At 37.6% G+C, this 13,723-nt stretch overlaps 3 protein-coding genes across 3 annotated transcripts; 2 read left to right on the plus strand and 1 right to left on the minus strand.

Moving 5' to 3' along the window:
- Positions 1-209: 209 nt before the first annotated feature.
- Positions 210-4,924, plus strand: LOC104749556 (putative leucine-rich repeat receptor-like protein kinase At2g33170). The gene is made up of 4 exons (XM_010471210.3): positions 210-896; positions 992-1,069; positions 1,299-4,330; positions 4,403-4,924. Exons 3-4 carry the CDS (start codon positions 1,333-1,335, stop codon positions 4,783-4,785), a joined length of 3,381 nt encoding a protein of 1,126 aa, XP_010469512.1. The 5' UTR covers positions 210-896; positions 992-1,069; positions 1,299-1,332; the 3' UTR covers positions 4,786-4,924.
- An 85-nt stretch (positions 4,925-5,009) lies between these two features.
- On the minus strand, positions 5,010-6,947 carry LOC104749557 (exopolygalacturonase-like). The gene is made up of 2 exons (XM_010471211.2): positions 6,202-6,947; positions 5,010-5,841 (listed from the first exon to the last, which is right to left on the minus strand). The coding sequence occupies exons 1-2, from the start codon at positions 6,906-6,908 to the stop codon at positions 5,352-5,354; spliced, it is 1,197 nt and encodes a 398-aa protein (XP_010469513.2). The 5' UTR covers positions 6,909-6,947; the 3' UTR covers positions 5,010-5,351.
- Positions 6,948-9,883: 2,936 nt separating this feature from the next.
- LOC104753288 (3-ketoacyl-CoA thiolase 2, peroxisomal) lies at positions 9,884-13,593 on the plus strand. The gene is made up of 14 exons (XM_010471212.3): positions 9,884-10,224; positions 10,658-10,734; positions 10,834-10,918; positions 11,008-11,134; positions 11,210-11,308; positions 11,395-11,462; positions 11,552-11,659; positions 11,750-11,827; positions 11,912-12,044; positions 12,137-12,233; positions 12,387-12,510; positions 12,611-12,719; positions 13,032-13,115; positions 13,206-13,593. Exons 1-14 carry the CDS (start codon positions 10,135-10,137, stop codon positions 13,313-13,315), a joined length of 1,389 nt encoding a protein of 462 aa, XP_010469514.2. The 5' UTR covers positions 9,884-10,134; the 3' UTR covers positions 13,316-13,593.
- Positions 13,594-13,723: the final 130 nt, after the last annotated feature.

A 13,723-nucleotide genomic window follows, 5' to 3' on the forward strand; every position in this document is an offset into this window, starting at 1 on the left:
AGGAAAACATAGACGAAATAAATATGACTATTTGGACTTAAAAATTTTATTTATAACTTTTGGGGCTGTTAAAAAAAAGAATTGCACAAAACAAAGTTAAAAACTTTACAATTTTAAAGGCTCATACGCAATGACCCCTAAGTTGAAGATTTTTTTTTTTTAATTTATTTATTATGATCTATATAATCCGGTCTAAATAATCAGAACCTAGGCTGTCTCAATCGGTAAATCTCCAAAAGCAATTCCTGATTTTGCCGAGAAATAAAAATTCTCATAACTTTTTCCCCCTTGGCCTAAAAAAAAAGGTAGTTTGCCACTTTCTTCAACTTTTTTTTTCTTCCACAACATCCATTTCAATTAGAAAATTGATGTTCTTGGCACTGAAGAAAATGGCCAAAACCAAAAGAAAGAAAAAAAGCTGAAAAAAAAAAAACCACACAACAAGCTTCTTCTCACTATAAAGAAAGAGAAACCACACACAGTAGAGAGAGAAGGCATGCCTTGTCGGCCATTAGAACTTCAAGCCAAAGCCAAAAAAAAAAAAAAAAAGCCTTACTTATCCTTTTTCCCATAATCAAAATCAAATCCTTATTGGTATATACACTTATTGATTCTCTTCACTAACTCTCTCTCTCTCTCTCTCTTTCTCTCTTCACTTTTTCTTTCCTTTTCTGAGTTTCTTCTCCCCTTTTTTAAAATTCTCGGGATTGTTGTGTGTGGATGTTTAAAAATTCCCTTTTTTAAATAACCTTTTGGGTTCCTGATTCTGCTTGATTCCAATCCAGATCAAAAGCCATGATCTTTCTTGATTCCAGAACAGTATAATTTTTGATTTCATTCTATTCAAGGAATCGAAGTTTTGTGATACTCTCATTTGTTCTCTCCAAGTGCACAAAGTAAGAAATCGTTAAAGCTTTGACATTTTAATCACTATCATTTGCTGATTGTTATTGGAAGGTTCCTAAAGGTTCCTTTTTTTTGTTCCTCGCAGCTTTAAACTGTCGAGAAGGTTTTATCGGTTTTGGACCTTCTGCTGCTTCTTGGTGGTTTCGTCTATGGATTCGCATTGGTATGCTTTCTCGTATTCGTTTAAATTTACTGAAAGTTTTGGTTTTTGTGCTGGTAAATTTGAATACTTTCAAACGTATTGGTACTTTCTTCAGATCTATATGTTCATAACCACTCATAGATCTATGGCTGTGGTTTAGTCCTTGCATTATATAGCGTCTCTGTTAAATTGAAAAGATTTGATTTATTTACTTTGGTGTGTTAAGAAATGTGAATCTCTGTAATTGCAGGTGTTGAGAATTACTATATTATAAACACACAATAATGAAGCTGAGAGGATCAATGGGTTGGTGGATCTCTGAGTTTAAGACAGAATCAAAATCTATGTTAGTTGGAGTTTTGTTTATCTTGACACTTCTAGTTTGGACTTCAGAGAGTTTAAACAGCGATGGTCAGTTTCTCTTGGAGTTGAAGAACAGAGGATTTCAAGATCCGTTGAACCGTTTGCAGAATTGGAACGACATTGATGAGACGCCATGTAATTGGATAGGTGTAAATTGCAGCTCACAGGGAAGTAGTAGTAATAGTAATTTGGTGGTGACGTCTCTTGATTTGAGTTCTATGAATCTCTCTGGGATATTAAGCCCGAGCATTGGCGGTTTAGTTAACTTGGTCTACCTTAACCTCGCCTATAACGGGTTAACTGGAGATATTCCTCGGGAGATTGGAAACTGTTCGAAGCTGGAGGTTATGTTTTTGAATAACAACCAGTTCGGTGGTTCTATTCCTGTCGAGATTCGGAAGTTATCACAACTTAGAAGCTTCAACATTTGCAACAACAAGCTTTCGGGTCCTTTGCCTGAAGAAGTTGGTGATTTATACAACTTGGAAGAGCTTGTGGCTTATACTAACAACTTGTCCGGTCCATTACCTCGTTCTATAGGAAACCTCATCAACTTGACGACATTTCGAGCGGGGCAGAACGACTTCTCTGGGAGTTTACCTGCTGAAATCGGTAAATGCATTAACTTGAAGTTACTCGGTCTTGCGCAGAACCTCATTTCTGGAGAGCTTCCTGAAGAAATAGGGATGCTAGTTAAACTTCAGGAGGTGATTCTATGGCAGAACAAGTTTTCAGGGTCAATTCCAAAAGAGGTTGGACAGTTAACACGTCTTGAGATCCTGGCTTTATACGGTAACTCATTGGTTGGACCTATACCATCAGAGATTGGTAACATGAAGTCCTTGAAGAAGCTCTATCTGTACCAGAACCAGTTGAATGGGACAATCCCAAAGGAGCTAGGAAATCTTTCCAAAGTAATGGAAATCGATTTCTCGGAAAATATGTTGACCGGTGAGATTCCGGTTGAGCTGAGCAAGATCAGTGAGTTGAGGCTATTGTATTTGTTTCAGAACAAGTTAACTGGAATCATACCAAATGAGCTCAGTAGGCTGAAGAATTTGGCTAAACTTGATCTCTCCATCAATTCTTTAACCGGTCCTATTCCACCAGGTTTCCAGAATCTTACGTCTATGCGCCAACTTCAGCTTTTCCACAACTCCCTCAGCGGTGTAATCCCTCAAGGTCTTGGTTTATACAGTCCTCTATGGGTTGTTGACTTCTCAGAAAACCAACTTTCAGGGAAAATACCGCCTTTTATCTGTCAACAATCTAATCTCATTCTGTTGAATCTCGGGTCTAACCGGATATTTGGAAACATTCCACCAGGTGTACTGAGATGCAAGTCGCTGCTGCAGCTTCGTGTTGTTGGAAACCGACTCACTGGTCAGTTCCCGACCGAGTTATGCAAGCTTGTCAACCTTTCTGCTATTGAGTTGGATCAAAACCGTTTTAGTGGACCTGTACCTCCTGAAATAGGCACTTGCCAGAAGCTGCAAAGACTTCATCTTGCAGCTAATCAGTTTTCCTCAAATCTGCCAAAAGAAATTGGTATACTCTCCAACCTGGTAACATTTAACGTTTCCACAAACTCTCTCACCGGACCAATCCCTTCTGAAATAGCCAACTGCAAAATGCTTCAACGACTCGACTTGAGCCGGAACAGTTTCATTGGTTCTTTACCTGGTGAGCTTGGAAGCCTTCATCAGCTCGAGATCCTCAGACTCTCAGAAAATCGATTCTCTGGCAACATACCGTTTACCATTGGGAACCTGACGCATCTAACTGAGCTACAGATGGGAGGAAACTTGTTTTCAGGGACTATACCGCCTCAACTCGGTTTACTCTCAAGTCTGCAGATTGCAATGAACCTGAGCTACAATAATTTCAGTGGTGACATCCCTCCCGAGCTCGGGAATCTTTATCTGCTAATGTACCTTTCACTGAACAACAACCATCTAAGCGGCGAAATCCCGACCACATTTGAGAACTTATCCAGTTTACTCGGCTGCAACTTTTCCTACAACAACTTCACCGGACCACTTCCGCATACGCAGCTCTTTCAAAACATGACTCTGACTAGTTTTCTCGGAAACAAAGGACTCTGTGGCGGCCATTTGAGAAGCTGTGACCGTAACCAGTCCTCTTGGCCTAACCTTACATCTCTAAAATCTGGTTCTGCTCGCCGGGGGAGAATCATCATCATCGTGTCTTCAGTCATAGGCGGTATCTCTCTTCTACTCATAGTTATTGTTGTTCATTTCCTGAGATTTCCCGCGGAAATGGCTCCTTATGTGCACGACAAGGAACCCTTTTTTCAAGAATCCGACATTTACTTTGTCCCGAAAGAACGATTTACCGTCAAAGACATCTTGGAAGCAACCAAAGGCTTCCATGATAGCTACATCATCGGTAAAGGCGCCTGTGGAACGGTTTACAAAGCGGTTATGCCTTCTGGTAAAACCATAGCAGTTAAAAAACTCGAATCCAACAGAGAAGGCAACAACAACAACAATACTGATAACAGTTTTCGCGCCGAGATTCTAACGCTAGGCAAAATCCGTCACAGAAACATCGTCAGGCTCTTCAGTTTCTGTTACCATCAAGGATCAAACTCGAACCTCTTGCTCTACGAATACATGTCTCGGGGAAGCCTCGGCGAGTTGCTTCACGGCGGGAAATCGCATAGCATGGATTGGCCTACTCGGTTTGCTATCGCACTAGGTGCAGCGGAAGGTCTTGCGTACTTGCATCATGACTGTAAACCAAGAATCATTCACCGCGACATCAAGTCTAATAACATTCTCCTCGATGAGAATTTCGAAGCTCATGTTGGAGATTTCGGTTTGGCTAAAGTCATCGACATGCCACAGTCTAAATCCGTCTCAGCCGTTGCTGGATCTTACGGTTACATCGCCCCTGGTATGTTTAAAAAAACCGCCAAAATCTTTTGAGTTTACCGAACTTAATCTTACCGTTTTGTTTTGTTTGCAGAGTATGCATACACTATGAAAGTAACAGAGAAATGTGACATCTACAGCTTCGGAGTTGTTCTTCTTGAATTGTTAACCGGAAAAGCTCCGGTTCAGCCGCTGGAGCAAGGCGGGGATCTTGCAACGTGGACAAGAAACCATATCAGAGATCATTCGTTAACATCAGAAATACTCGATCCTTATCTAACAAAGGTAGATGACGATGTGATTCTCAATCACATGATCACAGTGACGAAGATTGCAGTCCTATGTACCAAATCTTCTCCTTCGGATCGGCCGACGATGAGAGAAGTAGTGTTGATGCTTATAGAGTCCGGTGAACGTGCCGGAAAAGTAATCGTGTCCACCACGTGCGGTGATTTACCTCCACCTGCGCCGCCGTGAAAAGAGTCTTTTTCTTAAGCTACTTATTTTTTTGCGGAATTGGTTGTTGTATAGAATTAATATGATTTGTATAGTCATCATAGAAAGAAAGAGATCATCTGAGGAAAGAGCATACATTTATAAATCATTCTACGAAAAATTTTTGTTCTTAGTAACACAAAATGATACAAAAATGGAGAATTCAAAATTTAATATCTGTTGTCTGTTGATTTATAAGAGTTTAATATCTCGTGAAATCCACCATGAAAATAAAATAAAAATTATCATAATAATTGTTTAAACATAATTGGTGAATTTACATATTACGGAAACGGAATGTACATATTACGATTTACGAATAAGTAGGGATTGAAAAAAAGGTTGGTCGAGATCTAACTCTTTTTTATCTTTACCTACAAAGGATGCGTTTATATACCGTAGCAAACCATTCACATCCCAAAATTTAATTGGATGTTTAATTAGGTTTTAAGTAGCTTCCAGTATTGCATCGAAACAAAACCTAACAGTCCTGAAAAAAAATGAAAAAAAAAATATAAAAATCCAATAACGAATGACGAATAAAAAGATCAAATCTGGCAATTTCCCGGCACAATCTTGCCACGAATCGAACCACCAACGTTCTGACACAAAGCCGTGACTAGACCGTCGCGTCCAACGTACTTCAAGTTGATGTTTGAGAGCTCAACGTCTTGACAAGGAAACGCTCTACTACATTGCATATTCAAAGCCTCTTTGCTCGTCGAAGTTCCCCAAATTTGGTTGTACTTCACATTTTTTATCTGAACATGGGACGCATACTTTCCAGAACTGTCGCATTGTCCGTTTGGACAATACTGCTGATCAATGATGATAGGGTTTCCAACATTGATCATTTGGATATTCTCGTACAAGAAATTCGAAACCGAGATCTCCGAGATCGACTTAGCCCATGTTTTGATGCGTAAACCGTCGGTTGTGCCGATGAAAACCGAGTCTCTGACGGTTAAGCCCTGCACGTTTTTCTCATCTTTGTATCTCCCGAGGCTCCCCACACTAATCCCGTGCCCTGGTCCGCACCTGTTTATATTATGAGGCTTAGATTGATTAAGCTATATAAGGTAGCATATGGCTGCACTTTAATTTCTATTAATTTTTTTGTAAAAGAAATATATATACTATTCTCAATTTTTACAAGTTACTGTAAAATAAACAAGGGGGGCCAGCTCATTCAAAGTTGTTAGACTAACAAAGTAACAAAGTACAAAAGTTTAAGGAAAAAAATCTTCCACTAAATAAATAGGGAAAAAAATAAACTAGTTTTAAAATAAAAATCTTAAAAAAAAATCAAAATCAAAATCTTCCTCTATATTTTTTCCGTTAGTTTCAATGTAAAAATGGTTCAGCTAGTTGAGATTCATGAGTTAGAGTTTCAGTTACCTGACATGAGAGATATCCAAATTGGTGGTTCCGTCAAGGATTGCGATACAATCGTCACCGGTTCCAATAGTGACGTCGTGGATATGCATATTGCTAGATCTCCCGATCTTGATTCCATCGGTGTTAGGGCTATTTCCGGGAGCAGTGATGGTAACGCCCGTAATGTTGAAATCATTGACACCGTATAGGTTGAAATGTCCCATTTTGCTGTTGATAGATCTTAGGCCGTCGATCCTCGAGTGAGTAACGAAGGCAAACCCAATGTTCATAGCTAGTGCACGACAATTACTGTTCTTGTTACAATCATTGAGTGGCCAAGAAAAAGACCCTTGGCCGTCAAGTAACCCGCCGCCAGTGACGGTGAGGCTATCGACGTACTGGAAAAGTATCCATTCATCTTGGTTGATGAAGTTAGGATTCGGAGGAGCTAATAAAGTTCCTTTGACCATAAAAGTAATAGCGTTTTTGCAAGGACCAGTGAACGTTACTTGACGGAGATAGAATACTCCGGGAGGAATATAGACCGTTGATCTTCCGCTACTCCACTGGCAAGCGTCGTTCCACGCCTTTGTAAACGCCAAACCATTGTATCTTTTGCCGTCGCCGTAAGCACCGTAGTTTCTGACGTCAAAGACTTTTTCTTGGATGGAAGCGGCGAGGACGAAGAAAAGAGGCAACGCACAAAGAATCAGAAACCTAGACGCCATTTCTCTCTTCTTTGGCTTTTTTTTTGGGATGAAGGAAGAGAAAGCGATTAGGCTTCTTATTTATACATAGGGTTACAAAGATAAGAATATATGTATTTATTATTCAATAAAGATGGGGAAATTAACACAATCTTTCCTCTAATCCACATGGAAAGTACTTTATTAAAAAGAATATGCAAGGATCCTATTAAGATGGAATAAGATTATTTTTCATTATTTTAGTTGAATAAGTAGAGAAATAAATGTTGGATTCTTTCTTTCATCTACTACTTAATTTTCATATCGGCTTGAATTAATCTAAAATACCTCAGTTGGAATATGATGAATGTTAGTTAATTATATAATTTATATTATGACATTTTGCCACATTACATCATAGTCTACAGTTACACATGGTATTTTAATGATTTATTTAATTATGTGTTGGATTTTACATAGAAAATAAATATTTACTTTACATGTGTATGTATTATCAAAAATTCAATATGACAGAATAAGATAAGAGAGTATTTATATTGTATGTCTCAATAGAAAGAAGATTGGATTATCTTTTTATCTAATCTAACTTGAGTTGGTACAAAAAAATATATGCATAGAACTAAAAATGTCAATTTCCTGAGTTAATTTATTTTCTTTACTAAAAGCATAGATACGATTTGACGAATGTGTAATAAGATTTGGACATACAGTAATTGTAAGTTGACCAAGACAATTAACTTTTTTTTTTATTAACTTTTCTAGTGTGTTGACTGTTTGTATAGATTCTCTTGCCAACACAAATTTTATTAGATAAAAAGAAAGAAAAAATTGAGAAAAAAAAAATTGTTAAGATATTGTTTTAAATAATTAGAAAATTGATAGATGTTTAAGATAAAATAATTAATCCCTTATCTACTAAAAAAATGACGTCTAAATCATATGTAAGAACCAATATCTAAGTTGAGAAATGGCAACTATATACGAAGAAGTTACGAACGCCAAGTTTTAAGTCACAACCACTGGACAAGCACAATGCATGTTAACGCTCACTTACGCTTTTGTTTGTCGTTGTTCAAAGTAAATCTCTCCATTATATTGTCATTTTAAGTGATCCTCCTAAGTCGTAACGAGATTGTGCTAGAGATCATTTCTCGTCACACACATAGCAAAACTACAAATCCCAACATTACATGTTCAATATAGTTTGATCAGATTTTTTAAGTGTAAAAAAATTATCAAAAACTAATTCAACTGAGTCTAGAAAGAGCCTTAATCTCCTCTGTTAGGTGCAGGTTGACTTTTATCATTTCGTATTCATTATTGTGCCATTCTGCCATCATTGGCGGCACTTTCATTATATTTCCTACAGAAGCAAATTCTATATCCACCGTGCTTGTTTTCTCATCTTTGATGGTTGTTAGATAAAAGGTAGAATTGTGAACAATACGTTGATACCTTTTGGTGTTAAAACAACGTGATCATGGGTGGATAAGTTAGATGACGACGGAATGTTGGTCGTTTGATATGGCTATACGGCTATCGTTTACGGAGATTGTTGATTGGCTCTTGGGTCATCGTCAGCTGCCTTGGAAGTTGCAACCCAAGCGATGAAACTAAACCCTACCCAAGGAAGTAAAAACCAATAAAATAAAGAGCAAATGTAAGCTTCCCATCCCATATACTGTGAGAATGAGTGTCAAAAAATAATAATAATATAAAATTAAAAGAAGGAGAAGGAAGCTTTAATTTTGAGATGGAGTGTTTCTCCAGAGAGACAGATGAGAGAAAAAATGGCCAGCTGATGTATTCTTATTGGTGCTGAATAATAAATTAAATTAAGTTATAAAAATAATATATATCTATATAAAAAAAAACTTTGAGACATCCAAAACAAGTATGACCAATAATAGTGCTCTTCAAGGGTGGCTTTTGTCGATTAGTATATTTTTATTAACTTGTAAAATGAGTAATACATATCGGTTGGGGTCATTGTTCTTAAAAAATGCTGAGAGTGTATAATGTAAAAATATATAATTCTTATATTATCTAGGGTTTGATTAGTTTTCTCCTAACCACCTACACATACCACATATGTTGACAGTGCTGGTCTGACAACAAAAATTTATGTTTGATGAAACTAAAAAAAAAACAAGAAAAGGAGATTGTGCTTCGTATATACTTCGTGAAACGAGCTAAGTGCATCCACCCTCATAGCTTCTCACCAAGTCTCTCACTAATATTAAAATAAAACATATAAAAAGAAGAAGAGAGACAAGGAATCGGCTCTCAAACGAGAAACCATGAAAACTCCTACTTTCACACATGTCCACATTTTATTGATTTGGCTTTTTTCTTTTTAAATTTTAATTATAAATTATAAATAAATTATATTAAAAATATTGAAATAATATTATTTGAAAGACTGATAGAGTCACTAAACTCTTTTTTTTTTTTAAATTGTAAACTTAACTATCACATTTCCACTTAAGCTTTGCGTTGGAGAAAACGAAGAAAAATAAATTAAAACGGAAAAAGGCGATCGAGAATCAATAGGGTTGTTAGACACTCAATTAAAACTATAAGGCGTAAATAGAAATTAACAAAAAGGAGTTGGGAGTGACCATGATAAATAGTAAGAAGGTTAAGATCTAGAAGAAGAAGATTGAAATGTAAACACGGCACGCAGTTCAAAGCCCCAAGACGGGGCAAACGTCACGCCTAATCTTATCTTCTTCAGTTTGTCTCATACTCATTACCTTATCATCATCATCAACAATTATTTCACAATATTATTATTAACAGTGATCACCATACCACAATTTTTGTTATCAAAGACGACATTAATATCAAAGTTCTCTTCAAGTATAATAAGTTTATTAAGGTGAAGGCTAATTTTTTTTAAAAAATAATTACAATATAAGATAAGAACTTCTGTCACTGTCAAAAAAAAAAAAAATGATAAGAATTTTGTGTACAAATAAAAATGTTGGTTCTCTACTAAAGCAAATAGTAAAAGAAAAAGATATACTATATTTTAATATTAATTGCTTGGTACTATTTAATTAATTACTTTTACACAACAGGAACGAGAAAAGCGGTGAGTGAAATCTTCTTCCTTATAAAAGGATCATGGACCGAGGAAGAGTGTAGTTTTCGTGTACAACAACAACAACAACAACAACACATCCATTTCTGATAAAACAGATCGAAGCTTTTTTTTTTTTTTTATCCATCGGAGAAAAAAAAAATGGAGAAAGCAATCGAGAGACAACGGGTTCTTCTTGAACATCTCCGTCCTTGTTCTTCTTCCTCTCACAGTTTCGAGTCTTCTCTCTCCGTAAGCTCTCTCTCTCTCTATCTCTCTCGATTTCTCGCGATCTCTTTGTTTGTTCTTTCTCTTGTGTTTGTTATCGTCTAGGGTATTCCGGATCGTTCTTGATCTGCACTTTTTGTATTGAATTTCGGATTTTTTTTTTTTTTTTTTTTTTTTTTTTTTTTTTTTTGTGGTACTGAGTTATAATTTGATTTGATGTATACCTCTGAGCTGAAATTATTTAAGCTTCAGCTCGATTGAGATTGAATTTGTAAGACTTGGATTGGGATTGGTTGGTTTGGTTGATTGATTTTTGTTCGATCGGGTTGAATTATCCAGTGTTCTGTTAAAAAGTTTGCAAATTCCAGTGATGTCTTTATATATAAAAGTCAAAAGCTTTATTTCGAAAATTAACGTATCATCTTTGTAACGTGTTCCTTTTCAACTTTTTGATCAGGCTTCTGCTTGCTTGGCTGGGGACAGTGCTGCTTATCAGAGGACCTCTCTCTATGGAGATGATGTTGTCATTGTCGCGTAAGAAGTCCTATCTCTTTTTTTTTTTTTTTTTTCAACAGCTTGTGAAGAAGAAGACTTCTTGTTATTAATATGTTCACGCTTTTTGATCCATTGCAGGGCACATAGGACTCCACTATGCAAGGCCAAACGTGGCAACTTCAAGGATACCTATCCTGATGATTTGCTAGCACCTGTTTTGAGGGTCTGTCAGCTATCTTCTTCTATATCTGTTGTTCCTTCTTTTTTCTTTTCTACTTGTTTAGTTTATATGTTGTTATCTTCTTGGCACAGGCATTGATAGACAAGACAAATATAAACCCAAGTGAAGTAGGTGACATTGTAGTGGGTACTGTTTTGGCACCTGGATCTCAGAGAGCCAGTGAATGCAGGATGTCTGCCTTCTATGCTGGTTTCCCCGGTATGTACGATATAGTGATTGAGAAAATCTTTGTTCCTAGTTGCTTTATACTCATCCTGTTCTGGCCTTTGACAGAAACCGTGGCCGTCAGAACTGTGAATAGACAGTGCTCTTCTGGCCTTCAGGCTGTTGCTGATGTAGCCGCTGCCATTAAAGCTGGATTTTATGACATTGGTTAGTGAATAACCGTCTATGATTACGCCATTTTCCTCTCTTTTTTTTTATCATAGAGAGCTGAGCTGACGATATGTTGGATGCAGGTATCGGGGCTGGTTTGGAGTCCATGACTACCAATCCTATGGCATGGGAAGGTTCAGTCAACCCAGCGGTACTGTCTCTTAGTTCTCTCTTCTCTGGAGTCTTTGACTGGCTCTGTTAAGTTTATGGCGCCTTATATAACATATTATGCTATTGCAGGTGAAGAAGTTTGTACAAGCACAGAATTGTCTTCTTCCTATGGGTGTGACTTCAGAAAATGTAGCTCAACGCTTTGGTGTCTCTAGGCAGGAGCAAGATCAAGCTGCTGTAAGCCAACTGAACTGTTTCAGTGTGTTATTTACTTTAATAACCTGTAACTTTGATCTCCTGATGCTAAGTACCGAGTCATATTGCTAGGTTGACTCGCACAGAAAGGCAGCTGCAGCTACTGCTGCTGGTAAATTCAAGGATGAAATCATTCCTGTTAAGACCAAGGTATTTTCCAGATCCTGGTGCATTTGTCAGGGAACTTCATTTGTGTTCTAAAATCAGTCAGTAACTTGTCTTTTTTATTTTCAGCTGGTTGACCCAAAGACAGGTGATGAGAAACCTATTACTGTTTCTGTTGATGATGGAATCCGAGCAAGCACAACCCTTGCTACTCTTGAAAAGCTGAAGCCAGTGTTTAAGAAGGATGGCACCACAACTGCTGGTACTTCCGGAATAAATTGTTTCATTTCTAAGAACCCAGTTTTGTTGATCAGAAATATGAATCTGCTGCTTCATTTATTCTGTCATAAACAGGAAATTCCAGCCAAGTAAGTGATGGTGCAGGAGCCGTTCTCCTGATGAAGAGAAGTGTTGCAATGCAAAAGGGACTTCCCGTTCTTGGTGTATTCAGGTAGGTGGCAAGTCCTGATAAACTTATAGTAGTAGAAGTCTCCAAACCGAATGCTGCAGATCCTTGTGAATTTCCGTTGACATATATGCTAGAAGCTGTATTTCTAGACATTTCTGGCTTTTCCTAAGTAGGACACTATTGGACACCTTGTAGGACATTTGCGGCAGTTGGTGTTGACCCAGCAATCATGGGTATCGGTCCAGCAGTTGCCATTCCTGCTGCAGTTAAGGCGGCTGGTTTAGAACTAGATGACATCGACTTGTTTGAGATCAACGAGGTAAATAACAAACACTTCCATGATCTTCTTACTACATGTTTCTTCTCGCACAATCTGATGATAACGTGTGGGTTTGACCTTTGGATCCTTGTGTGTTCAGGCATTTGCATCTCAGTTTGTTTATTGCCGTAACAAATTGGGACTTGACCCAGAGAAAATCAATGTCAATGGAGGCGCACTGGCCATAGGACATCCTTTGGGCGCTACAGGTATAATCTGATAAGACTGACTGTTATTCGTATTCCAGTTCACCAAACAACAGAGACTTGATTAATGAGAGACTCTCAACTCTCAACCAAACCTTAGGAAATCCACAGCCGAGAGATATATCTCATCATTAACGGCTCTCTAACCAACTCACAACAGCTGTAATTTGCTGCAGTCAGCCCTAGGCTAGATAGAGTAGACCTATCGCTCAAACCTCAAAGCCATGAGTTGTCTTCAAAGTTTATCAATCCCTCCACTGTGTCCATATAACTATAAAACGCTCATAAAGCTAATGCTTGTTAAATTTTTTGCAGGAGCACGTTGTGTTGCTACTTTGTTGCACGAAATGAAACGCCGTGGAAAAGACTGCCGTTTTGGTGTAGTGTCAATGTGCATTGGTATGGTTCTTACTTGAATTATTTTTATCTTGAGTTTGGAGTCTGAATATGATTTTTGGGAATTTTGGCTGATTGGTAAAATTATGGCAGGGACGGGAATGGGTGCAGCGGCTGTGTTTGAGAGAGGAGATGGAGTTGATGAGCTTCGCAACGCAAGGAAAGTGGAAGCACAAGGCCTTTTGTCCAAGGACGCTCGCTAAAGATGACGGATGTAGCAAAACCCTCCCTATTCACTCTCCACATATTTGATCTCACCTCTCTCTTCTGGTCCTCATTTCCCTTTCTTCATCAGATATTATTATAGTTTTGAATAAAGCACGCAACCAATGTTTGCCTGAGAGTCTTGTGTTCTTCTTGACCAGGTCATGTGTTTTTTAGTATTTTTTTTTACGTGAAGGGGGATATAATCTTTAAATCTTTTTAGTATGTATTAAGAATATTGGTCTTCTTCTTGAATATCAGTTGTTGCTTCTAGAAATTTTAGAGTTTTTGGGCTGTCGACAACTTTTAGATTTCAATGGATTATGTCAAACTTTCACAAAGTCAGGAGTTCCGACTTTTGTTGGTGTTTGATTATTTTGGTATATTAAAAGTAAAACGATAAATCT

The sequence above is a fragment of the Camelina sativa genome, chromosome 16 (genome assembly GCF_030686135.1).
Source record: "Camelina sativa cultivar CO46 ecotype springtype chromosome 16, ASM3068613v1".
In the NCBI taxonomy this organism is placed as follows: domain Eukaryota; kingdom Viridiplantae; phylum Streptophyta; class Magnoliopsida; order Brassicales; family Brassicaceae; genus Camelina; species Camelina sativa.

What these genes read in the sequence shown, in the direction of transcription:
- LOC104749557 (XM_010471211.2), bottom strand. Translation starts at nt 6,908, where the DNA reads ATGGCGTCTAGGTTTCTGATTCTTTGTGCGTTGCCTCTTTTCTTCGTC. An exon ending in TTGGATATCTCTCATGTCAG is followed by an intron (nt 5,842 to 6,201) that starts GTAACTGAAACT and finishes TAATATAAACAG; the next exon opens with GTGCGGACCAGGGCACGGGA.
- LOC104753288 (XM_010471212.3), top strand. Translation starts at nt 10,135, where the DNA reads ATGGAGAAAGCAATCGAGAGACAACGGGTTCTTCTTGAACATCTCCGT. An exon ending in GATGATGTTGTCATTGTCGC is followed by an intron (nt 10,735 to 10,833) that starts GTAAGAAGTCCT and finishes GATCCATTGCAG; the next exon opens with GGCACATAGGACTCCACTAT. An exon ending in CCCGTTCTTGGTGTATTCAG is followed by an intron (nt 12,234 to 12,386) that starts GTAGGTGGCAAG and finishes GACACCTTGTAG; the next exon opens with GACATTTGCGGCAGTTGGTG.
- LOC104749556 (XM_010471210.3), top strand. Translation starts at nt 1,333, where the DNA reads ATGAAGCTGAGAGGATCAATGGGTTGGTGGATCTCTGAGTTTAAGACA. An exon ending in TTACGGTTACATCGCCCCTG is followed by an intron (nt 4,331 to 4,402) that starts GTATGTTTAAAA and finishes TTTTGTTTGCAG; the next exon opens with AGTATGCATACACTATGAAA.